This window comes from Chroicocephalus ridibundus, chromosome 1, assembly GCF_963924245.1.
Source record: "Chroicocephalus ridibundus chromosome 1, bChrRid1.1, whole genome shotgun sequence".
Lineage (NCBI taxonomy): Eukaryota > Metazoa > Chordata > Aves > Charadriiformes > Laridae > Chroicocephalus > Chroicocephalus ridibundus.
The window spans coordinates 136,729,203-136,753,515 of NC_086284.1; the positions used below are offsets into that span (position 1 = coordinate 136,729,203).

Here is a 24,313-nt window from a genome sequence, read left to right on the forward strand (position 1 = left end):
TGAAACAAAATTAACTATGCTGAGAAAGTTTGCAAATACATATGTTAGCGGTGACTCTTAAAATTGGCAGTTGCCTTAGATAACGAAAGTATATGCAGTTGCATAACCGCAGTTATTTGCACTATTTGCAGTATTTGCACTATTCAAAGTATTTCCTGTAATTGAAGTCTACTGCATTTGTGCTACAGTGGCTGTGGTGCACGCCATGACATAGTTCTTGTTGTAGAAGTGGATCTGGAATCTGAATTTTCAATTAGAAGACAAATTCCTGACTTCTGGACAACTTTCTCTTTCATTTCCAAACAAACTTAAGCACTTTGTTGTTGCATGTCTGAGTTTGCAAATGGCCTGACATAAATGCTGTGATAATGTGATCAGCTTTTTTAATGATATTCTGGCTTTGAAAAGTGTATGATGGTGTGTCAATGCCTGCTGTTTCTCTGCAAGTGATTATTGTAGAAACATATGGCTACGGTATTGAGCCAAAATGATTGTAGATTCTTGAATTCTTTGCCATGTTTGAGATTTCCCTGCACGTGTGTGCAAGTATTTGACAGAAGTATTTAGAAAAAGCCTGCTTTGCTTTAATCCAAGTTAGCCTTGAGCGTGGACAAGGTAAGTTAATGCCTTGATAGTCTTAATTACACTGTAAAATCTTCAAAATGAGTACATCTGTGTTGTCCCTTTTAAGAAGGAGTCTTGCTTTAATTAACAGCAACAAAAATGCAACCGAATAGCTTCAGGTGTTTTTAAGATGCTCAACTACTTGCATCTTTGCTTTTGATTTTTGTGTTATTTCATGTGAAGTGTTCTCAGTGAGTGATGTAGCCATTGAATTACCAGACAGGGAATGGGCACTCAAGTAGAGTAAGCAGCACTGCTGCTCGCTTATGTTCAGCCACAGGGCTGCTAATGTCAGTGTTGTGGTGGGTTTTTGTTCTTAGTAATGCTCACAGACATAGAATAGTTGAAGGTAGCGTCTGATTAGTGTCCTTCGCAAATTTACCAATTTTCATTTACTAGGATGCTTACAAGTATTGTTCAAAGACGAAAGAATTGAAAGTTTCAGGAAGGACCTAATTTGTCTTGTAGAACCATTGCTGTCAGTGAAGCGTTTCAGGGAAGAGAAGTCCCAGTCTCAGAGAAAGAATGTCCCAAGTGTCTGGCACTTGCTAAGAGGTTATAAACCAAACACACTTGGTGCAAAAATTGTTTGGCAATAATAAAATTGATAGAATTTAACAATACTATTTTTAAGACAGGCTTAGCAGGACTTCACTTTATTTTGTAATAATGAGCTTCCAGATTTAAATTGCACTCTAATGCTGTGGTTTGTTTGCAGACTATAGGAGACAGCAATGTGTTTTACTGATGACTGCATATACTTTATAGTAGTTGTTCTAAGTTCTTGCCAATTTGGTCTGCTTCAGGAAGAACTGGTTTAAATTTGTCTAGGGGAATAAAAAGGCAAGAGATTGACAAAAAGTATTCCTAAGTGAGGCCTAAAGAAAAGGAAGATGACACTTACAGCATAATGATTTCCAAGTAGAAACACAATCATAAATATAATATACCAAATTATATTTTAGATATTGAACTGAGTGTTACAAAAATTGATGATGAGACGTGCTAAAACCGATACCATCAGTTATCATATCTCTTATACTAAGCTGTAGGCAATCAAGTAGGAACAAACTTTGTCATCTGAATGGCTAAACAGTTGTGAGATTGTTTAAAAGAAATGAGCAAATTGCTTTGCGTGTGGGAACTAACTTGGAAAAATTCGGGTGAGTCTTGGAAGAAAACTGAGAGAAACAATAGAAGAAAGGAATGTGAGGGAACTTGAATCAGAACAAAAAGCATTGCTCTCAGGAAATTGTTGGCTGAATGGCAAGACTTGTTTGAAATTCAAGGGAAAAGATGGGCATGTCCTGAGTGATTGTGCCTGGAAGAAAACTCAGGAAAATAGTTTTGACATGAATGCCTAAAGAGAACAGAAAACTTTAAAAGAAATTACATACAGGTGTTGTTTTAATGTCACTCCTATTTCTCTGGAAGGATTATGGTTGCCTAAAAGGGCACAGAATTATATTGCAAGATGAAGAGTAATGCAATGAACTTCCCTATTGGCAACATCTTACTGATGCAGCTTATGGAAGTCTGTGGTGACCCTCCAACTTTACAGAACAATTGCTTGTCACTTTTAAATGTGTATTATTTGGATGATTGGTGCAACAATAGCTGACTGGAATTCTGTTATGCAGGAGATAATATTTTATTGGAATTATTCCTGTCACGATAAAGTCTGTGAGCAGCCTGTTTTCGTAGCTGAGCATACGTGTGAAAGGCCCTAAGCTTGGTAAAAACTTGCATGTAAAATCTAGCCCTGTCTTGGGGATGAACGACATGTCTGTGCAGTTGATTGTTGTATAGTATGCCAAATCTGAAAGCCTTCCTTCAGTTAGGGGTGTTGGGTAACCGGACTCTGGTAGTTGGTAGATGCGCAAGTGTGTGGTAGTCAGCTGTAACCTGCAGAACAAACAGAACAACTGTTCTGTGTTGATGCTCTGTCACATGTGTAAGCGAAGCCTGTGAGAGAGGTTACCAGTGTTTGACAGCTTTCTGTCTGGAGTCCACCCTTTCCCAAATGTGAGCTACCGTATTGAAAAAGCTTTTTGTCCTCATTCAGATAATTGTTTAATGCAGCTGTATTAATGACATTGAGGGGTGAGTTTAGCAAGAACTGAGTAGCTGTTACGTGATTAATAGAGGTGGGTTCTTGGAGGTTAATAAAGCAGTGACCGTGCTTTTTCCACAGAAAAAGACATTTCTCTTCCCCTTGTGACAACCTGCTTGGTAAATTTAAATTAAAAAAAAAAAAAAAAAGAAAAAGCATTTGAACTATTCCACATGTTTAAATGTCAGTCCTTCCATCTGAATTGCAAATATTTTAGTGAAAGAAAGCCCTGAGCCTGGTCTTGAATTCATTCAATAAATAGCACTCTTTCAGGTTGAGAGAATTACAGTGAAACTTCACTAACCCGTGTGCTCCTCTGTGCTGGAGTTGTACAGGGAAGCTGTAGGAGGGCCTCTGCCATGTTAAAGTCCTGCTTCCACAAAATCCTCCTAGTTTGCCCTAACAGCATGAAGGGATACCGGAAATAAAACAACATTAAAGCTGTTAAAATAAATGACCCAAGTACACTTTATAGAGCAGCTTCGTTATGTATCCACTTACTTGCTGGTTTAATACACTGAGTAACTCTTACTGGGTGTATGAGTAATTAACTTGGATTTACTGTAATCCATCTAATGGCAATTATAAAACAGCTGTAAAGAACCGACTGCGCGTATCAATTTTTATTTCCCCTGTTTCTGCTCAGAATTGGTTTGGGGTTGGGGAGGAGAACTAGTGAAGGACTGAGTGCAAGGCAAGAGCTGTGAAAAGCTGGTATTTTCAAATGGAAGCTGTCAAATAGTCTGTGTTTATTTTGCTGAACTTAACAACAGCTGTTAAGAGCTGTTTTGGTGGAAATTTTAGACATACGGAATATGCAGTCACAGTAATGTTGTGTTAGGCCACAAGAAATTAGAAATTGAAATAGACTTGAGAAAAATATTGACTTGACTGTCTGGCCAGATTGTATTAATTGAATGATAAATTAAATTAACGGTGTGAAGAAATAAACCAGCAAACAGGAACTGATTGTCAGTGTTCATAAGATTCCTTAATTTTTAAAATTGTCTCTGTTACTAGCATGCTAATTGTTTGTATCATTTTCAACAACTGTATCTGCTTGTTCTACTGATAATTCTATATGGCTTAGTGAATTTGATTAAAATGTTGTTTTCTGATTCTAGAGTTACTTTGTTAGAGCTGATGATGGTGAAAGTAAGTGAGAAGAACCCAGTTGACAGTGAAGAAATGAACGTCTTCATGAGACATGCTGACTTCCTTGCAGGCTGTTTCCAGGAGAAATGTGAAGCTGTGCTCAAGTTGACTTCTGCAGCAGATGCAGAAGATGAGGTATGACTGATAAAAAACATTATAGTACTTGAATCCAAAGAGGTGAATCTTCATTGCCGCTATTACCCAAGTGGCACTTGTGTACATTCCCGGTTTACTTTATATTGGGAAAGCAGTGGCAGAGTTCACAGTAGAATCTCTAAGACAGCAGCTCAATTTGGCTTTTAATTTGAGGATGACAAAGAATACAGTATATTGAGACAGAAATAAATCTACCACATTGTTAAAGATTTCAACATTTACTAAATGTTCAAGTTGTCACTTGTTTGGATGTTTTATTATGTTCTTACTAAGGATCATTTCTATAATTTATTTGGCTTGTGAATTATATTTTCTTCAAATATGAATCAAAACTGGAAATATTTATTTTATTTATAGGTGGAAAGCAGCATCTCTTTTTCTCCCCCCCCCCCCCCCCAAAGTTGGCGTAAAAATGGAATAAATGCTTTTTTTTCTAGCAGTACTAAAGTAAGTAAATCTTGGGGGTTTTTTAGAACTTAAATTTAACTGATGATAACTTGATGATTAATACATCGTTAAGGTTCCAGACAGTAGTTCTTTGAAAATGCATTTGTCTATTTGTAAGGCAGGTGTTCCTGATCTGTTAGAGACCTGGAACATCAAGTTCTGATCACGGAGCGCTGTGGCATGGGTGGGATTGGCTCAGTGCAGGGGAGCTGTCTGAAAGGTATACTGATCCTTTCGGCAAGTGAGGGCTTTCGTTACTGACTCTTCCCCATTTCCCAATGAGTTGGGGATCTCTGGTGGACCTTGCATGGCTCTGACAAGGCAGCACTCTTGGGGCTAGCTAGTGTCCACAGCATCAAGTTGCAGAGCTTGCTGGGATCTTAGTGGCAGTCAGCTCCTGTCTCCTGAGCACCCAGACACTTGCCCCAACCCCAGTCCACTTGGAAGAAATCTGTTATTGCTTCAGACTTAATTAACTGGTTCTGTTGAGGATGGCCACAATGAAGTCCCTTTGCAAGCTAAATAGGAAGGCTTTTATGGGTCACAGATGGTTTGTGGGTTGCACTTTGGGAGCCTCTGATGCAGAGCTGAGTCCTGGATGGCCTTATTTTATTTCCTCCTTGTGAAGTATCCAAGAGTTGCTGGCTACTTGCCACACCATATAGTGCATTAAGGAGGTTTAGGCCATCTAAGGGTAGAGGTCTTTTCAAATAATCTGGTGTTCTGTTTTTCCTCTTGCTTTCAACAAGCTGCTTGAAGATCTAACAACGCCGTTGGGAATGTAGAAAGCAACTTGCACCATAACTTGCAATGACCTTATTTGTGCTGTGTTAGGCCATCGTATTGTGAGCAGGTAGTGCCAGGTCATATTAGTCTCAGTTCTTGATCCCTCTTATATAGATAAAGTTTTAATGTTTTCAGCTGATTTAGGGGTGCGTGAGTTTTTGGGGTTTTTTTCAAGACTATTAGCCAGAAAACTTAAAGCCTCAGAAATCTAATGTTTTAGTCAACATAGAATTAGTTAGTTTCCGATTCTCACTGATTAATTGTGCTTAGTTTCAGAAGTGTAATTAATATATTTTCCTAATAAGATATTTTAAAAGATATTTTTTAAAAAGTCACATCTAGCTTCTGTGTTGCCAAGTGACCACAGTGGTATATTGAAATTGCATTACCCAATATACATGCAGTCAGAAGCATTTTATTGTTCAAAACAAAATTAACCTGTAATAGTTTGATTTGTAGAAACTCTTGAGAACAGCTGTCATAACTAATTTACTATCAAAGGGGAAAATATTGATCTTTAAATGCTTTTTTATGATAATGTTAGTGTTGTACTTGCTGATTTTTTTTGTTTGTTTGAATAAGCACAGGAATTTTAAATGTATGTTGAGAAATGTTATGAAAAAATATTAAAAATCACTTTATTAGGAGGTGATAGTTGGATGCATTCAAAAAAAAAAAAAAAACACCCAACCAACCAAAACAACCATACTGCAGTCTCTTCCTATGTATCCAAGAAGCACAGCTTCCCCCCACTGCCCCAACTGCTTGGTCTAAGTTATGTTAGAAAACTTAATTGACTACTTCTGGAAAAGGTATCAGCTTGGCAGTAAGAGGATGTATAGTGAGACAATTACATCTTTTTGTTTTCCCCCCCACCTTCCCCCCTTTTTCTTTCTTTTTTTTTTTTTGTGCTGTGTGGTTACTTTCCAAGTATTTTGTGGTTTAAGTTCTTGGAAAAAAAATGTATTTGTTTGCACCTAGCAGAATGAGGTCTCTGTCCAACTTGAAGGTGCTGGGACAGCAGTACTGAGAATATTACTATATAACTTGCCGTGCTTGACACTGACTCTTATCCTTCTCTTACACAAACGTGATGTCTGATAAGTTAAGTATCACTTACTTGGTGGGAAACTTGGTGGATCATTTAATGAGCACAAAATAGAAGTCATAATAGCTGAATAAGTGGAGAGCAATGACAAGAATAGTTTTTTGAAAGAGTGTGTATACATTTATTCATAACACACGCTTGCCATGGGAAAAGAGAAATTCCAGCTTAAATTCATAGAACTGTTTCTTTTCGTACTAGAAATGATCAAAGACTGCACCAATTTCTTCTTGATTATATAAATATTTTTGTTTTTGTGTAAGAGTTGTCCTTAACTGAAAAAAATGCAATTGTGCATGTAGAGTCTATCATTAAAAATGCTTTGGGCAACATCTGTGATATTCAGCTAAGCTCTGCTGGACTTTTCTGTGGCCCTGAAGCCAAGTGCCTTGGTCAGGCTATGTCTGTACTAGTAAGCTGTCTTAGCCTCCAAAACTGTGAGGCCACATTTGAAAACTGTGTTTTGGGAACAGTCCTTAAACTGGCCTGACTCCCAAAATGTTGTCTGGGTATCCCATCCTGTGTTTAATTTATTATATGTAGACATTGCCTGTTTTCCCTAAGGAACCTCAGGTCTTGTAGCTTCCATCTCAAACCAATGAAAAGCTAATCATATGCTTCTGCAGTGCTTAAACCAATGTTTAAAATAGCTTTTCCATTATAAGCCTGACTTCAGCATCAGTTTGCTTTCACTAACTTTCAACCATACTCACAAAATAAAACCCTTCCCTGGATTACAAGTTCTTATTTCGTCTATTTATAAGGAACATCTTTTCTGAGTCTCTCTTGAAATATGTTTATTTAAAAAGTCTTCAATTATTTCTTTATTTACTTTTCAGATTGTGTCCACATCAAGATGGCTGTCAGATTTCAAAGTATTTTTGAGTTTGAACAGCATCTTGTTGCTGAACTTAAAAAGGAAGTATTCTGCTTTGTTGCCTTTCTTTTGTACAGGTGAAGGATGAAAAAAAAATAATTGGAAAGCTGGGGTGGGGAGAACCCAACCAGAGATGTCGTTTGAAAATATCAAGTTTCACATGTAGATATGAATTTGGGGGTTCTTTTGTGCTTTTTATATAATCTGTTCTTATCAAATCTAGATGGAACAGTTGCTGAACTGAGACAGATGGTGGGATATGTGAAAGGGAGAGATGGTAGTATAAAACCCTGTGAAGAAATACATAAAGGACAGTGAAGAAATACATTTAAAAAAAAAAAGGCAGGGGGTGGAAAAGAATAAAGCTGCTGAGAAAGGAAAAGCCACACCTCATAGTATCTGCTGCTACAGAGCTTGCATTATGTATGTGGGTAATGAGGTACATATAGGCAGCAAGGGCTGTTGTACCTTACTGGTGTGATTTATAGTTGCCTATTGATACTTGTTTGCTTTACAGTTGTAAAGCGTGTAAACTTTTCTTGTGCAAAGGTAAATGTTAAGTGTATGAGCTAAGGAGGCTTTTGGTTAAGGTACTGTCTTGTAACAATGCGAAATGGTTTAAAAATTGTAAATACCTGCTCACTGTCTCTGAAATCTTACTGCTTCTGTCTCTACCTGGACTTGTGCAAAGCATTTGACGCTCTCCAATTTGAGAGATATGGATTTCACAGATGGACCACTTGGTAGATAAGGAATTTGCTAGATGGCCGCACTCAAAAAGTTGCAGTCAACGGCTTGATGTCCAAGTGGCAACCAGTGACGAGTCATGTTCCTCAGGCATCAGTACTGGGACCAGTGCTGTTTAACGTTTTTGTTGGCGAGGTGGACAGTGGGATTGGGTGCACCCTCAGCAAGTTTGCCAGCAGCACCAAGCTGTGTGGTGCCGTTGACACACTAGAGGGAAGGGACGCCATCCAGAGGGACCTTGACAGGCTAAAGAGGTGGGCCTGAGCAAACATCATGAAGTTCAATAAAGCCAAGTGCAAGGTCCTGCACCTGGGTTGAGGCAATCCCAAGCACACATACAGGCTGGGCGGAGAATGGATTGAGAGCAGCCCTGAAGAGAAGGACTTGGGGGTATTGGTGGATGAGAAGCTCAACATGAGCCAGAATGTGCATTCGCAGGCCAGAAAGCCAGATGCATCAAAAGAAGCACGGCCAGCAGGTTGAGAGTGGTGATTCTGCCCCTCTACACTGCTCTCATAAGACCCCACCTGGAGTACTGTATCCAGCTCGGGAGTCCTTGCACAGGAAAGACATGGACCTGTTGGGGCGAGTCCAGAGGGGGGCTACAAAGATGATCAGAGGGCTGGAGCACCTCTGCTATGAAGACAGCCTGAGAGAGTTGGGGTTGTTCAGCCTGGAGAAGGGAAGGCTCTGGGGAGACCTTGTAGTGGCCTTCCAGTACCTAAAGGAGGCCTACAGGAAGGATGGGGAGGGACTCTTTATCAGGGAGTGTAGTGATAGGACAAGGGGTAACGGTTTTAAACTGAAAGAGGTAGATTTAGATTAGATATGAAGAAGAAATTCTTTACTGTGAGGGTGGTGAGACACTGGAACAGGTTTCACAGAGATGTTGATGTGCCATCCCTGGAAGTGTTCACGGTCAGGTTGGATAGAGCTTGAGCAACCTGGTCTAGTGGGAGGTATCCCTGCCCATGGCAGGGGGGTTGGAACTAGATGATCTTCAAAGCCTCTTCCAACTGTAACCATTATATGATTCTACGAAATACAGTTCAGGTATTCTCACTTTTTAACAGGACAGTTACCAATGTATTCAGAGGCTACTTTTGTGCTGTTGAAAGCAATTTATTGAATAACTTAGGGCAAGACCTGTACCTTCCTACACCTGTGTGAGGGGGAAAAAAAATAATAGAGCTTTAGGACCTATACTGATTTGTTGTCTTCAAGGAGCATAGGAAGGAGCAAAGAATGGATATAATCATAGTACTTAATTACTGAACGCTGTAGCTGGTTATTTGAATTAAGTTATATTGATTATATGGATTCAAAAATATTATACTATTGGTAAGCAAATGTCTCTTTGTCCTGCACCAGAGAAGGCAGGAATAGTTGCTGTGACCTATGTCTGAGCCTTTGCAAGGCTCCTTGCAGTTTGCGTACCACACCTTGTGCGGATTCATCTTGCAGTGACAGTCTGGTTCTTGAGCAATATGTGGTGTTCCAAATTATGCCATACACTCTTAAGGTAACTTCTCTAAATGCTGGATTGTCATTATAAGCACTCATCAACATAGCCTGGGAGAAAAAAATAGTTCTCTGGCTGAATAAATAATATGCAAATAAAATTGTGTGTCTCATACCTAACCAAAATGCTGCATCTATGATCCCAATCCTATTTACCCAAGAATAATGTAAATTCTCGCAGCCAAAGTTCATTTGACCACAGAACTTTACAGAATTCCTGCGGATAACAAATTGGTGTCTTGCAGGCGGTGTTTGTGTCTTTAAAGTGGGACGCTCCTACTGAATAAACTCAAAGAAAACATTTATACAGAAATAATTTTCTCAGCTAGTAATTTTCTGCATTTCTGCTTTTGGAAGCTACTGTGTTTTTGTTAAAATTTTATCCCTTATGGTTCTGTTTTGGTTTTTCCCCATGATTTTTCAGGGCACATATAACACTGACTGTAGAAAAGCAATTATTACAGTGTAATACATTATTGTTATTGTAGAAAGATGTCCTCATTTTATATAAATTTATTCTTGGCAGTTTAGAAGACCCGCAAAGAGCCTGAGGTGCTGAGTTCCTGTCTTCTGTTTAGATCGTCGTTTTTTTGTTCTTACGCTGTCCTTCATAAGCCATTTTCAGAAATGTAATCTTCATTTACAGGAAGCACTGGTTACAATTCGTCTTCTTGACGTTCTTTGTGAAATGACATCAAACAATGGACAGCTAGAGCATTTACAGGCTTTGCCTGGTTTGCTTGAAACAGCCATAGGTGAGTGAAAACCCACAAGGTTTAACTGTTGGCTTGCTCCAAATCACATTACTCTGTGAATGAAAACATGTTTTTCACAACTGGTGGTAATTATGATTCTGACCTTTTAATAAAATAAGTAAATAGGAGATCGAGTTAATCTACATTTTCAAATATTTGATTTGTTCCTGGAATTTTTCTGCTTCTCTAGTTGCTCTGTTGGTTCCTATTACCCAACAGAGCCTTGATTCAACTGTCAGCAATGCGCTATTTATACAGTAAGAGTTGTGCAAAGGACAGCTGCTTCTTATGTTCTTCCACTGGCTGAATGTACATGGAATAATTGCCTTAAAAAGTAGAAAAAGGACTTTTCCATGCCTGTTTCTTCTGTTTCCCAAATTCCTGAAAACTTGAAACTAAGTACAGTTTGAATGTTCTTAACCAAATTCAGTGACTTTATAGGTCAGTTTAAAAGAAGCTTTCTTCTGCTAAGAAACAAGAAGCGAAGGGCTTTACACACAAAAAAATTAAGCCAGGGCGGTCCAGAGAGACCCTATATACCTGCGGAGGAAATACACATATACTGACCTGTGCCTTCCTAGATCTTATCACTTTCTGAGACAACTGATGTATGCCACCGTATTCTGAGAAAATCGTAAAAGTTCATGGATTTTAAAGATAAATATGTAATATTCTGTTAAAAAGAAAAAGGCTGAAGTAGCTGTTAACTATGAGATGTGCAGAGAGTCCTTGCTGTAAGAAAAAAAACAACAACAAACAAACAAAACCCCAACAAACCCTTTATTTTTGAATTTTTGATGACAGGTTCATAGTTTTATTGCTTATAGTAAAATGACTACCAACAAGATCTATTTTGTGCGTGTGTTTTGAGGGAACTCAAAGGTATGCATTGTATCATCTGAATGCTTGTATAAGTCTTTCAACTTAAATGAGAATTTTGAGGAGTTGCAGATCACTTTAGAAGCTGGTAGGCCAGTCGTCCTTGCTCTAGCTGTGCGCAGACTGACTTTCCTCTGCAGCCGTCTCCAGGCTAATGAAAAGGCATTTTGGAAGAGCTGCTCTTTGGGATAATGAGAGAATGGCAGACAGGGGTGCCCTTTAGCTGAGAACATGGGTGACATCCCAGGAGCGGTTGCTGTGTTGTGTTTCACTGCGCTGTGATGTGCAGTGTTTGAGAGGAGCACTGTTCTCTCTGTGTTAGCATAATGCATGGAAAACGGCTGCTTTTCTTTCACCTTTTCCTGGACTTCTCTTTCCAGGTAGGTGCATTGCTTATTGCATTTTTGTCTGCACTGTAATAAAATTTTGAAGAGTTTTATTTACTTTTTTTTGTGGGTCTTTTTGTTTTGTTTTATTTTTTGTTTTTAATCCTTTTCTTCAGGAGTCCCTCTTAAGGGCAGGCAGAAGGTTTGGGAAGACCATGGAATTCCCTCTTACGTGTCTGTGGTGTGGGAGAATACTAAGCCTATAAGGCAAGGAAGCACACAAAATTAATGCCACAAGTAGGATGTGAGACTGCCCATTTTTATGAGTTTACAAAAGCAAACAAATTTCTATTAATGAGATTGTGTTTAAAAGCTCTTTTGTGATGACAATTTTTAGGGGCAATCAGGAGATTGATTGGTTTTTCTTAGTTCAAAATATGAACAAATATAAGTGGTAGCTCTAATACGGAAGGCCTTTAGGCCATACTATAGTTTTGTATTTTAAAAATACTACCAAAAATATAGTTACCTCTTTATCAGCACAGAGGTTTGTGTTTTGTTTTGTTTTTTTTTTTCTTCTCCTGCATAAGCCACCTGGGAGTGAAACTGTGATATAAGGACCTGTGAAGTTTTCTCTAATTTAAATCAGGAAATCTAGTGCCCATTGCGCTATAGATGTTGTCACATCTGGAGCAGAGGTAGCATAGGGTTTAATTACTGCCCTGTGCTATAACCTGGTTTTGCTATGTCTTTACTGTTCCAGTGTAAGTTGCATGAAGCATCTTGGGGACAATTGCATGCCAAGCCAATTATCAGTATTGCAGATTGCTTAGAGGAGAAAGACTTGCTTAATTTTTAAATATAGGCACAGCCTTTAGTGACTCGGCTAGTATAGACTCTCAGGGGTTCACATGATTTCAACTTTGCTTCTGGGTGTGGTCTCTTTGTGGAATGTTGTTTTCACAGATTTCAGTTTCCCTTCTCCCTGACTTCTTTCTAGAGCATTGTAGAAAAAAATCCTAGTTGCTGTAAATTAGCATTTACTATACGGGAACATTAGTATTTCTCGGTTGACGAGATTATGGCACTGAAGGATTTGTAAAGGTGTGTCAAGGGGCTAGTTGTACTCGAAATCTTTTCTCGTACTACAGAGCTAGGAACAGACTGGAGAATAGCGGAGGAAAAAAAAGCAGTTCTTTAATTAGTATGTGTTGCTGTGACAAATTTGAAGTAAAGGAAGTTTTCTAAAAAAACTTGATTTTAGAAATATATTTACAGTATCAGAATCATCAACAGCCTACAGATTCTGACTCTTCACGTAGAGACTGATAGCACCAACCTTCAGACTTCGTGTCTGAACTATGTAAGTGTGTATAAAGGATGCAAAAATACCTTCTGACCTGGAGATGGCCTTTTATGGTTATACTAGCACAAATTAAGAAATGAAGAAAACTTTCAAAGTTCTTTTGACAGATTGGTGAATATCTGAAATTGTTGATTAACTATTACTACTAATTGTTAGGTTCAAGCTCTGTGCAAAGTGATACTAATTTTCATGTGCTAATTAATCAAAATATTTTTGTTTGTTGTAGATACCCTGAGATTAACTCATCTTGCTGGGAAGCAGGCTGTAAATATTTTCACTGCTACACACGCTATGACAGGGCAGGAAGAAATTTCACATCCAGCTGTGGGTTTTAAATCTCATCTCATTCGTTTGATTGGAAATTTGTGTTACAAAAATAAGGAAAACCAAGACAAGGTAAGTTCATGCATTTTTCTGGCAGAACTCTGACATGCGACCAGATGTATATGCCTGACCAGGGCTTTACTGGTGAAAATATATTGTTGATGTACAAATAGAGATTAGAATTGGTCATGTAAAGGAGGTACTTTTTTTTTTTTTTTTAGTGTCTTTGAGCTACTGTAACAGGTATGCTAACTTTTTAATAACAACGTGGTGTGTTCCTGTCTGCATTTTACTTCAGTCCTAAAGAATGCAAGCCAGTGCCTAATTCCTTTATTATTTTCACATTTGCATTTTCTTTGAAAAGCAAAAGTCTGAGACGAAACCTCAACTTCACTTTGAAGGGAAATGAATGGGAATTGTTGCATGAACTTAATTTTAAATCCTTGAATTAGTTTCTAATGCTTTCTCCCTCCCCCTCCTTAAATTTTGCCATGCTACTTTAAAAATGTAGGTCTGCTTCCATCAAATCACTTTGAACCCTTTATCTTTAGAATTTCTGTATGAAAAATTAGGTTTGTTTCCACTTGAGGAAAAAGAGGAAACAGCAGCATGTTTTTAAATCCGAAACCTTTTTTTCTTAGAGTGATAAAAGACGTGGCTTTCCTCCAGGACTTGTTAGACTAACCTAATATCAGCAAGAAAAGCAGTCATGAAATAATGTTGTCTTAAGGTTCATCTGAGCACTTCCAAAAATCAAGTAGGTTACTTTTCTCATTTGGCCTTGGCAACCGTGTGTAGTGTGTTACAGTAGCCTCAGCTTATGAAAGGTTTCTGTTTCTCTAGTTCTTCCCTGTGAGTTTCTTGTTGCAGAGAAACCCTCTGTTGATTCCTGTACCTTCCTTTTCTCTTAGAAGTGTCTTGCCTTATGGCAGCCTTGTCCTGGAAGGAAACGGTCTTGAGTAGCCATTGTTACTGATATTTGTTATTGAACGGGGAAATTTGGGATTGTTTTCCTTTCTTTACTGAATTAATTTGAATCAAAGTTTTCACCTGCTCTCAAGGAAGCAATTTATAGTCTGGAAACTGAAAAACATAGAAGAAAGGTTGTATTGAAGAGGGAGTAAAGGAGATAATGGAGTGTTTTTACTTCTCTCATGTTGTCAAATGAGGCCTATGCAGCAAGTACCAAAAATACAGTAATTAGTACTGGATGCTCTGCAGGAAGTTACATATGATGATGTACTTGGAGACTAATTCTGCATTGCCAAGGAGCTATTGAGACACTGAGTACTGCAAAATCAATCTCTGTTAGAAGCATCTGTTTTCTAAATATTTTTGTTGTTGTTGTTTACTTCATTTTATAAAGATAATACAGTCTTTGGTACCGATGCCATCAACTGCTGGTTTCAACTGCTACAGTATCTACCAAGTTAGACTTTTATAATGGCAGCAGGGCATTTTCATAGTGTCTGAGGGGAGTGCTTGCATTTCCTTGTTGTTTTTAATGCAGGGCAGAGGAATGGAAAATCTGAAGAATGCTACCCGCTTTGTCTGACAAATGCTAATAATATGGGCATATAGATGGGAAATATGGTAGTGATCCTCCCTTTCCCCATTCATATTACAGTATATAATAAAAGATTTTAATATTTCTGAAAAATATTACTAATCCTATTAATCACTCTTGCACAGTCTGGCTCTGACCCATTATGATGTAATATGTGTTTATGTAAGTGAAATACATTTTTGTGGAATACCTTATGATGGCGGAGGGGAGGGGGTTGCTTTCAGTTTGAAAGGGTTGATTTACTGCTTATTGTTCATTTGCACTGGGGTTTTCAAAGGCCCCTGGAGCAATTAGGCATGCAGGCTTAGTGTTTTCAATGGAAGCTGGGTATTAACTTGCCTTAAACTGCCTGCAAATATTATTGCTTTATGCTGTCTTGAAAATTACTTAGATTCTTGTGTGCGATATCATGGAACATTATTTAAGTGCCGTTGAAACTTTAGAAATGCCAATAGTATGATATCTTGTCTGTACCTTCAGTTTATTTCATACATTCAAATTGGTTCTAATAAATGCACTTGTCGTTTTAAGGCAGTTTCCGTGCATAAACGCATGCTTGTGAGGGCAGGGCAAGCCGCCCATATCATTGCACAGATAAGAAAACTGAAGTTTTGAGATGGGAGTGAATTGTTCAAAGTGGTGCATGTGTCAGACCTAGAACTGAGTGCTGATGGGGTTAGTTCCTGGGTTCCCACATGTCTCTTCAGAGTAGTATTTCACAATATAGGACTTACTTTATATCCATTAATGGCTTTACACAGAGTTTGCTTTCTATATTCAATCAAAAGTAATTTTTAAAAACAAAAAAAAGATTTTTTTTTTTTTAACATAATGAGCCAACTGACCAATGCATCTGAGAGACCTTGGGCTTTACTATTTACCCATTGCTTTTGGGTGATTTACCACGTGAATTGTAGGCACAAGCTGGGGAAGTGGCCTTCTCTTCAGTCCATTTAGTTGGTTGCCTGGCATTAGAGGGTTGCACATCACTTACCAAAGGTTCTTGAACAGCACTGTTAGTATTCTGACTCTTTGATAAACTGAGGCTTTCACGGTTGTTTTCTCTAATTTTTTTTCCTGTAATTTCTGATCCCAGTAGAGCTCTTTTCCTGGTAATAGTGATAATGCATTAGAAAATGGAGCCTCTGTTTTCTTATAATATAACCTTAGTGGTTGTTGTTGATCTGCCTGACTTGTTCTGAAAATGTAAGTAGTCTCAAAAGACTTGAGGCTCCAACAGTGACTTGGGCTAAGCCCTCCAAAGCGGACAGAGTTGCATCACTATCTTCAGGAGCTTCTTCAAGAGTTGAGTGATAACCTGCTTGTTCTCTGGGAGGTGGGTCTCAAGCCAGGCTACGCCTCACGCAGTGCATGTCTCCTGAAGTACGATGGTGCAGTCTTACTGCATGGGGCGCTGGTGACAGAGTTAAAGCAACAGCAAATACCTGGGGTGGGAGGATAATTGCTCGGTAAAGGCTGCTTCTCCATCTCTGTTCATGGTCTCCACCTGCTATAAGAACAATAATTGCAGGGGATTATGTGCACTGTTTTTTTGGCAGTGGTGAAAAATCTTGTAATGCTTTGGAACAGAGAAATGTCTTACTAGTACTTTATTGCTTCTTCACTTTCTGTTTAAAACCATTCTTTGTTTTTGAAAAGCGTTCATTGGCTTGTACTCTGTTAGCATTAGGAATGCATTCTTTACATCGTTTCTTTCTCGTAGTTTTATTTACACTATTGTGACAAGTTCTTAAGATGTAAGGGAGTGGGCAGACATTCGAGCTGTAAACTGAGATGCAGTTATTAAAATGGGTCTTGCCAGGCTTTCTGCCCACTTACGTGTTTTGCAAGGCTGGATGGGTTGATATTGGTAAGAAAAGTGTCTGATAAAATGTTAATTTTGGACTGATAAGTGTTGGGTACATGCATGTCCTGAGTTGCACACACTTTTGCATGAAAAGGAGAAATGAACGGATAAAAGTGCTGTACTTACGACACCAAGTGTTGAGCTAGTTCTGTGTTGAATCTGGCAAGAGTCTGCAATGGATGTGCAGTTCTCCTGTTTTCTATCTCTGAGGAAGACCTGTCAAGAGTTACTGTCATACGTGTGAGACAGTCCTGTGGCTTGTACTTTGTTATGTCTCCTTCACAAAGGTGCATTGTATGTTTTTATTAAATACATTTGAAGGAAGGAGGTGGGTTGTCAGGCTGAGCAAGGACTGGAGGTTTTGGGTGGTAGTTGTTGAATGAAGTTATCAGAAGGAAAATGTGAAAATTCTTTCATACTCGCCTCACCTTGTTTGACTTGCCTTCCAAACACCGCAGTTTTATCATCTAGACAGAATTTATACTGTTTTCTTGGGGGGAGGCTTTAGGCACTTATTTTCCACTATCACTTTTAAAACTATGAAGTTATGGATTCAATGCAACTCTCTCTGCTGCTTTAGTATAGTAAACTGTTTTAATAAAGAATAAAATTCATGAAAGAAACCTAATGAATGAAGTATAGAAGATATAATCCTTTATTGTGGAAATGAAACAAATACAAAATAGTCATAGCAATAATCTGCACCCCTAGTTCTTTGTTCATTTACAAGAACATGTACTGGAAGGTGAGATGACTAATCTCTGCCTTAGCGTGACAGCGCTGCTCTGCGCAACTTTACTACCTTTCCCTAAAACTGTTGTTTACGTTTTTGAGGTGTTTATGCAGTATGACTTGTTTAAAATACTTGATTTAATTGCAAGTGTGTGTCATCAGTACTTGAATAAGCAACGGAATGCTGTAGATCTTATTCTGCATTGTTTCCCTTCCTCTCTTGTAAAGAGAGGAATTACATAGATTTAATCATGTAACCTTGCTGGAAATAGAGAATTGAAAGGAAGAAGAAAGCTTGACAAAGTTTAATTGCAGTCTTTATTCACTATTCACTTTAGTTCACTGTTACCTCTGAGATCTAACGGGGAAGATCTGAATTGCTTGGGGGTTCTGTCCTGTGAAAACTATTCCTGAAGGATGCAACGTTGTCTGGAACAAGCTAGATGCGAGACATGAGCTGTGTTCCTTGCAATGGGGGTGCAGCCAGCTGGCAGAACATGGGTGTGCTGAGATCATGCTGTACCGATCACTGCCTTTTGAGAGCCATCCTGAAGGGAAAAATTGTGACGTTTCTGAATGCAAAGTTAAGGCTCACTTAGTGAGAACAAAGCACTTAGCTTGGGTTTTGTGCTGTAATCCGGTTGCATTGGCTTTGCTGTCTTTAACTGTTTCTTGTTACTGATCGGATAGGTAGTTTATTGCTACCTGCTTACTTTGTCTAGCAATACAGTTAGTGTGCTGGGACAGTTTGATACACGCTGAGAGATCTCTGTCCCCTGCAGAATAGAGAATACACATAAGTATGTTTTTGAGATATCTCTTTCTTAATCAGCCTGCTAAAAGCAGAACTGATCCCCTCAGGTAAAGAACACAATCCATATCCTTATGCCAAGGACATTTTAGGTACTGGGGATGCTCATGGACCCAATGGTAGGATATTAATGTTGGCATGTGCGTGTTTCATTGGTAAAGTTCTTCTGTTGTTTATGTAGGAACAAAAAATTTTAAATACTGAGTTGTCTTTGGTACTGGCACCTTCTTACCTAAATGGAATCACTGTAATGAGGCGAACAATTTATGTGAGAAATTTTTTTACGTGCCTGTTTTTTTGTTTGAGGTAGTAGAAATGTTTCCTTTAATGCAATTATATTGGGTTTTGTCAATGGAGAGTTGAGAAAGGAAGTCTTCTGGGAGAAAAGGGGGGACGGGGAAGAAGCTTCTACAGTTAAAATTAATCTTAATAAATGTAGCAAGTAAAACATCTGGATACTGTTTAATGTAACTTGGATTTATTTTTATAGACGTCTAAGCTAAATTGTTTTATATGAGACTAGCTCCCTAATTTGAAAACTGTTCTGCCTGAAAAGTATGAACAAGATTTGACTTGTTTGGAATTCAGTTTTCCATTATTTTTTTTCACTGGAGCAGGGTGTGCAATGAATCCTATTAGAATACAGTTAGAAAAAGGTGCCATCATCCATAGATCAAATTGTCACCGTTCAGCTCCTTGACTTAATCTTCTTGCTGTAGTGATTAGAAAATAGAAAATTTAAAACTAAAGACAAATACTTCGTTTTATTTAACAACTGGCTCTTTCTTCCCTATCATTTTCAGAAAGACTGTATGAGCTTATCTGTTCTTTTTCTTCAGGATTAGTTTAACTTTTTGAAATAATTACATTCTTCCTGGCATGGCAGGATTTGGGGAAGATTATCTCACGTTTATCTGTATGTGCTATTGAGAGAGGCAGGAGAGAAATAAACCACTTTGATTTCTTTATTAGAAACCCACATAATTGTGATTACTATGGTTTCCTGATTTTAAACATAAGCCTAAAATGGAAGAGATTGTTGGTTTAGAGTTGAAAAAAAAAAAGGAGGATCCTTTGGGATCTGGATGCTCTGAATTGGTGAGCTCCTGCACACCTAACTGTAAAGTTCTACATGGTTCCACTCTTTGGATGGGGCTACTCTGATGTTGTAGCTATTTGTATGTTTTAATGCTTTGCTAGATAAGGACAAAACATTCAGGGTGTTGCAGGACTCAGCCCTTTAATTGGTGTCTAGCTATAGCACTGTAAAAAACATCAGTAAAACTTAAAATGGACTTTCTCACAGAAGTGTTTTAAAAGCCTAGGTTTTTCTGTGGAAATGAGATCTCTACCTAACTAGTATAGAGATACGTCAAGTTGAAAAGTGTCTGTGGTTCAAGAGTGGCTTTAGATCTGTTGCAACATATAACTGTCTTTATGTCCTGGTCCCATATGGATTTTATGTTAGTCTTCAGTTGTGTTGCAATCATGAATCCTTAAAGTGCCAAGATTTTCATGAAAGTGCTAGAGACTGTTAAACAAAAAAGAATCATGAGATCTCTAAGTGGTGGGACAATATGAGCAATAAAGGGTTGGTGTGGAGTTTTTTTGCCCTGAGTTCAGAGATGCATGCCTAATGCAGTATTGTTTGTAAAGTGCTGAATTATTTTTACAACAATGTAATGTATTTGTTGTTACAGAATAATACAAAACTTTATTGTGTTGTGCTGCCCCTTTATAGGCAACGAGTTAATATTCCCTCTTGTCCTGCTCCTGTTCCCCCTTCTGCCCCACCAATTTTTGGCAATTGATACAGTTGATCCAGTCGTTCCTTGTGACTTGTCCGGTTTGACCAATTTCACTCGAAGCCTTGATCATACAACGCACAGAAAGTTTTCTCGTTTTCTCTTGCAAGGAACTTAGATGCACTTATAGTGTATAAGCTATTTTTTTCTTTAGGTTTTATTTTAAACAGCTTCCATTTGATATTTAAATTGCATACTACATAGAGACATCTTCATATATTGATTGCCTGGATATCCTCAATGATTACATGAAGGCTGACAGACACACAATACCATACTTCCCTTCTAGTATATTATTGGCCTGCTTCATGTGGAGGATTACCATAATTACCATCTAACAGATAAAGGGATATGAAGATCAATCTGTATATTATTATGTTCTCATGAATCATAGGCTGAGACTTTGACCAAACCTTGAATATACATAAATGTAAACTACATTGGCTTCTGCCAATGTGAAGATGTCTGTAGAATGATGATTTTATGCAACATACGTTTGCCAAAAGCAAGAACAGGACTTGGGCATTTTGGAGTAAAAGAAAGATTGTGGGAGGAGGATTATTCTTGTGAAGTTCATAGTGTTTTAAATTAAGATGTTGGATAGCTTTAGAAATTAAATTAATTGCTTTGATTTATAGTGGAGAGGGAAGATAGAAAAGGGTAAGATGACTAGATGTCTTCTAAGATTCAAAATTAAAACAAGCTGGTTCTGCATACATTTCCCAACAGTCAGTACCAACTTACAGGCTTGTTGGCCTCTGCCTGACTCGAACGATTTTTTGAACCCTATTTGGTGTTGAACCCTATTACCATTGTGGCGCAGCACAGGACTGTAGCCCTTTTTAAAGGAAAGCTCAGCACGCCGTTGTCAAACAGCCATTTCCAGACCTTTCTCAAACTCACAATACGCACTTATGCGAAGTGTTGAAAGTGCATCTATAGCATTGATATTTAATATGCCTGTTTAAGATGAGCAGAGCGTGTAAAAATACTCATTTTAAGCCAGACTGAAATCTAAAAATAAGGTATTGATCTTTATATGGAAGAATTCTCAGAGGTTCCTGCGACTCCTTTCTTGTTCTGATGGGATGAGTAGTAGTTATCATACATGCGGTAGACAAGAATTAAACTTAGTGTTCACCAAAGAGTGCTTCATGCTGTTGCAAGCTTTTTAGACTTGTTGGTTTGCAGAATGGTCTGATGTAGTATTTACCTGAAAGATGTATTGTGCGGCAGACCTTCCTCACTGCTTGGAGCAATGAACTGATACCTATATAATGAGGGAGTTACAGCTGTGCTGCGGATATCACACGTGGTTCTTTGTGTGTTACCCCATTTGTGAAACAGAGGAGTGTTCTCTTGGGCTTTGCAGGTCCTTTCTCTCTTCAAGAATAGCCTCAGCATCTGCTGGGAAAATGCCCTGGTTTACAGTCCACTGAAATCAGAAAATGTCTTTGTTTTCCTCAGCTCTTGGTCAGCCTTGTAATTTCTTTTTCCGGGTGTATATTTTGAGGCCTATTAACATGGGAGGTGATGTCGCCCAGTCTCTACAAAAAGGAGTCTGGGAGTTGTGACAACTTTTGTTTTTTCCCTTTCTCCCACTTGGATTCAGATGCTTTGGTAAGTTAAAGTTCTAGTAGCTTGCAAAACATTCTGAGGTATTAAGAGATTTGTGTTGCTGTTGTTCCATATATCATTCTCAGTTAAGATCACTGTATCAACTAAAAATGTTTCTTGCTCATTTACTAGGTGGTGAAGAACTGAATTTTTTTGGGGTACTCAATGTTAGGAAAGCTATTACTAAAATAATGACCTTCTGGAGTGGCTAATAAAATATTTTAAAAAAGGCTCAGAAGGCATACAGTACCCTGTATTGCAGGAAGGGGCTTTATCTGCGTTTCCTGCTTTTTGCCAGTGTTACTGATTGCTAGGGGCAAAACCACCATAGGTGTAAGAATGTCTGCCTTTCTAAATAATTTTTCTTCAGCTCAGATCTGAACTTTTAGTCCAAATCCATTCCACTGTTACTGGTGTCAGATACAAGTGACATATATTTTCCATTACTGTAACAAGGAGTTTCATTAGTTTTCTATGTTGTTTTTCATTGTTTTAACCTCAGCATGAACTTTGAGCTCCCTCATCTCTTCTTAACTGCCATCACACATACAATTTATTTCCTTTTTTTTTTTTTTTTAAAGCTGCACCAGACTTCACCATGGGCTGATGTTACAATCCTGTGAGTGTTGAACGTGATCCCTTTTGGATACATAAAACTTTCTCTTCCTTTACACTTAGAATAGGCTGTTTGCTGTTTTAATTATCTTGTGAGGCCATCTTTTCATCTGTTTCCTGGGTAGTTACTAAGTTTTGGTTACTGTGAGATATTGAAGTTTCTCAGCTTGTATTTTTATAACAGTCCTAAAGTTTGTAAACGTAGGCAGAAGGAAAAAAAAAAAAAGCAAGAATTTCTGTTTTGTTGGGTATTGAGATTTGGTCATCCCTACTTGCAATCTATCAGTTCAGTTCACATTTTGGAAGCGCTAGTAAAATAATTTCATTGAGGAAATAATGAAACATGTCATATGTGATAGACTATGTTTTATGATGAATTTAGTGTGGTAACTCTTGGTTTTAGTGGTACTCTGTGCAGCATTCAGGGTGAGGAGGACATGAGGGGAGACTTTGTGTGAAGGCTTGTGGAAGGGGGTGGTGGAAGATCCCTTACCATCAGCAAGCAGGGTTGCTGAATCCTGATATTAACTTTCCCACCAGAATCGGAGAAGCATCAAGCTAGACAGAAGCTTACAAATGTGCTTACAGAAGTCTGGTGTCCAGTTTGTTTCTTCAAAGTGGGGTTCAGTTTACTTAACTCCCTCCACTCCAGTGTCACCTTGTCATCAGGTTCAATAGAGGTGTAAGGTCTTCCAGGCTTCAGCCTGGCTTTGTCTTGTTGCAAAAGCATCTGTGAGCCTTCAGTTCTCTTTGACTACACGCCTTCAAGCCAGTATAACTTCTGTTGCCAGCCCTGAAAATTGTTTGCTAAAACTCCTGTTGAAGGACATAAGCCCATGTCAGAGCACCAAGTTTTCAGACAGAGATGAAGAATTTAGTTTCCCTAGGTTTTTTCCCCTCCTTTCTCCCATTTTCCTTTGTGTCTTCGGTAAGAGAAAGGCAACTGCAGGGACTGTCATCTGCAGTTTTGAATTTCTGCCATTGGGTGATGCTGTTTGTTCTGAATTGTAGACCTGCATTATTCTTGCTGCTCAGTGTGGTGATGCTTGAGGGAAGTTTGGTGATGCCAGGGCCCAGAGGGAACCAAAGTACTTGAATAGTCTTATTTTTCAAGGCTACTGAACCAGAAGGGGTGGGAGATGGGGGTGTAAATCCCCATCCTTTTTTTTTTTTTTTCTTTTTTTAAATTGTGCTCTGTTATGCAGTGGGGGTCTACCTGGTTGAGTAGTAAGCCTGGATTTTCCTGCGTGTTGTAATCATGTTAGGTCATAGAGGAAATGAGTCTAGTGAAATTGTGCACCATTTCCAACATAAGCAGTCCTTTCCAGGATTTTCTTCTTTTCACTTATTTATTACCAAGCTTCTAAATATGTCCCCCAAAAGGGGTACCTCACATATTGTAGAGAGTGTTGATATTAAAATGTCTGGATACTGGAGCTTGACTTTTCCTGTTAACTTTGGAAGTTTCAAAGTTTTCTGTAGAGCCCCAACATCATTCAGATTTGTAAAAGGAAAACTGCCTATTCCAGACCTTGAAAATAGTTATGTTCCTACATAAGCAAATGGGGACATTAAATGACTCTGCAGTGGCTTGCTTTTTCTACATTTATTGTGTTTTGCTGGTGGTAGCAGTAACATGAAGAATATGAGATACAATGCTAAAAAAGCCTTCTTTTCCTCCTAAAGGAGCAATTACACCAACACTTCATATGCTATATTTGTCTTTTTCTGGTAAAAATTTAATTTCTTATCTACTTTGTAAGTCAAGAATAGCAGCAAAAATTTCTTCTTTTTAGGCGTTTGAGAAGTTTATGCACCTCAAATCCTTTTTATATGTGTATATTGCAGTATTTAAAAATTGAATCTGTTGTCTGTGCTTTACGCTTGAGAAATATTAAAGAATGGAAAAGAGCTTTTGTTCTGATACTTGCTAAAATGAATTGATATACTGATGTCACATTACTGTTACAGTATATCCTTTCTGTAGCACACGTGCTAACAAAAGCCTAATTCTAATTTGGTTTTGTCATTTCTGCAGCAAGAGGTGATGGACTGTGATTAATGGCTGTAAATTTACACTCTTCAGTCATGCTTATAAAGTAGGAAAAAAATCCCACG

The 24,313-nt window shown here is 38.3% G+C and overlaps 1 protein-coding gene across 1 annotated transcript in view; it reads left to right on the forward strand.

Annotated features, from left to right (window-relative positions):
• Positions 1–24,313, forward strand: part of ATXN10 (ataxin 10) — a 108,102-nt gene that overhangs the window by 44,954 nt on the left and 38,835 nt on the right. Inside the window, exons 7-9 of the mRNA XM_063322628.1 lie at positions 3,862–4,027; positions 10,178–10,286; positions 13,084–13,253. Coding sequence (XP_063178698.1) covers positions 3,862–4,027; positions 10,178–10,286; positions 13,084–13,253 — 445 coding nt within the window. The remainder of the gene's footprint in view (positions 1–3,861; positions 4,028–10,177; positions 10,287–13,083; positions 13,254–24,313) is intronic.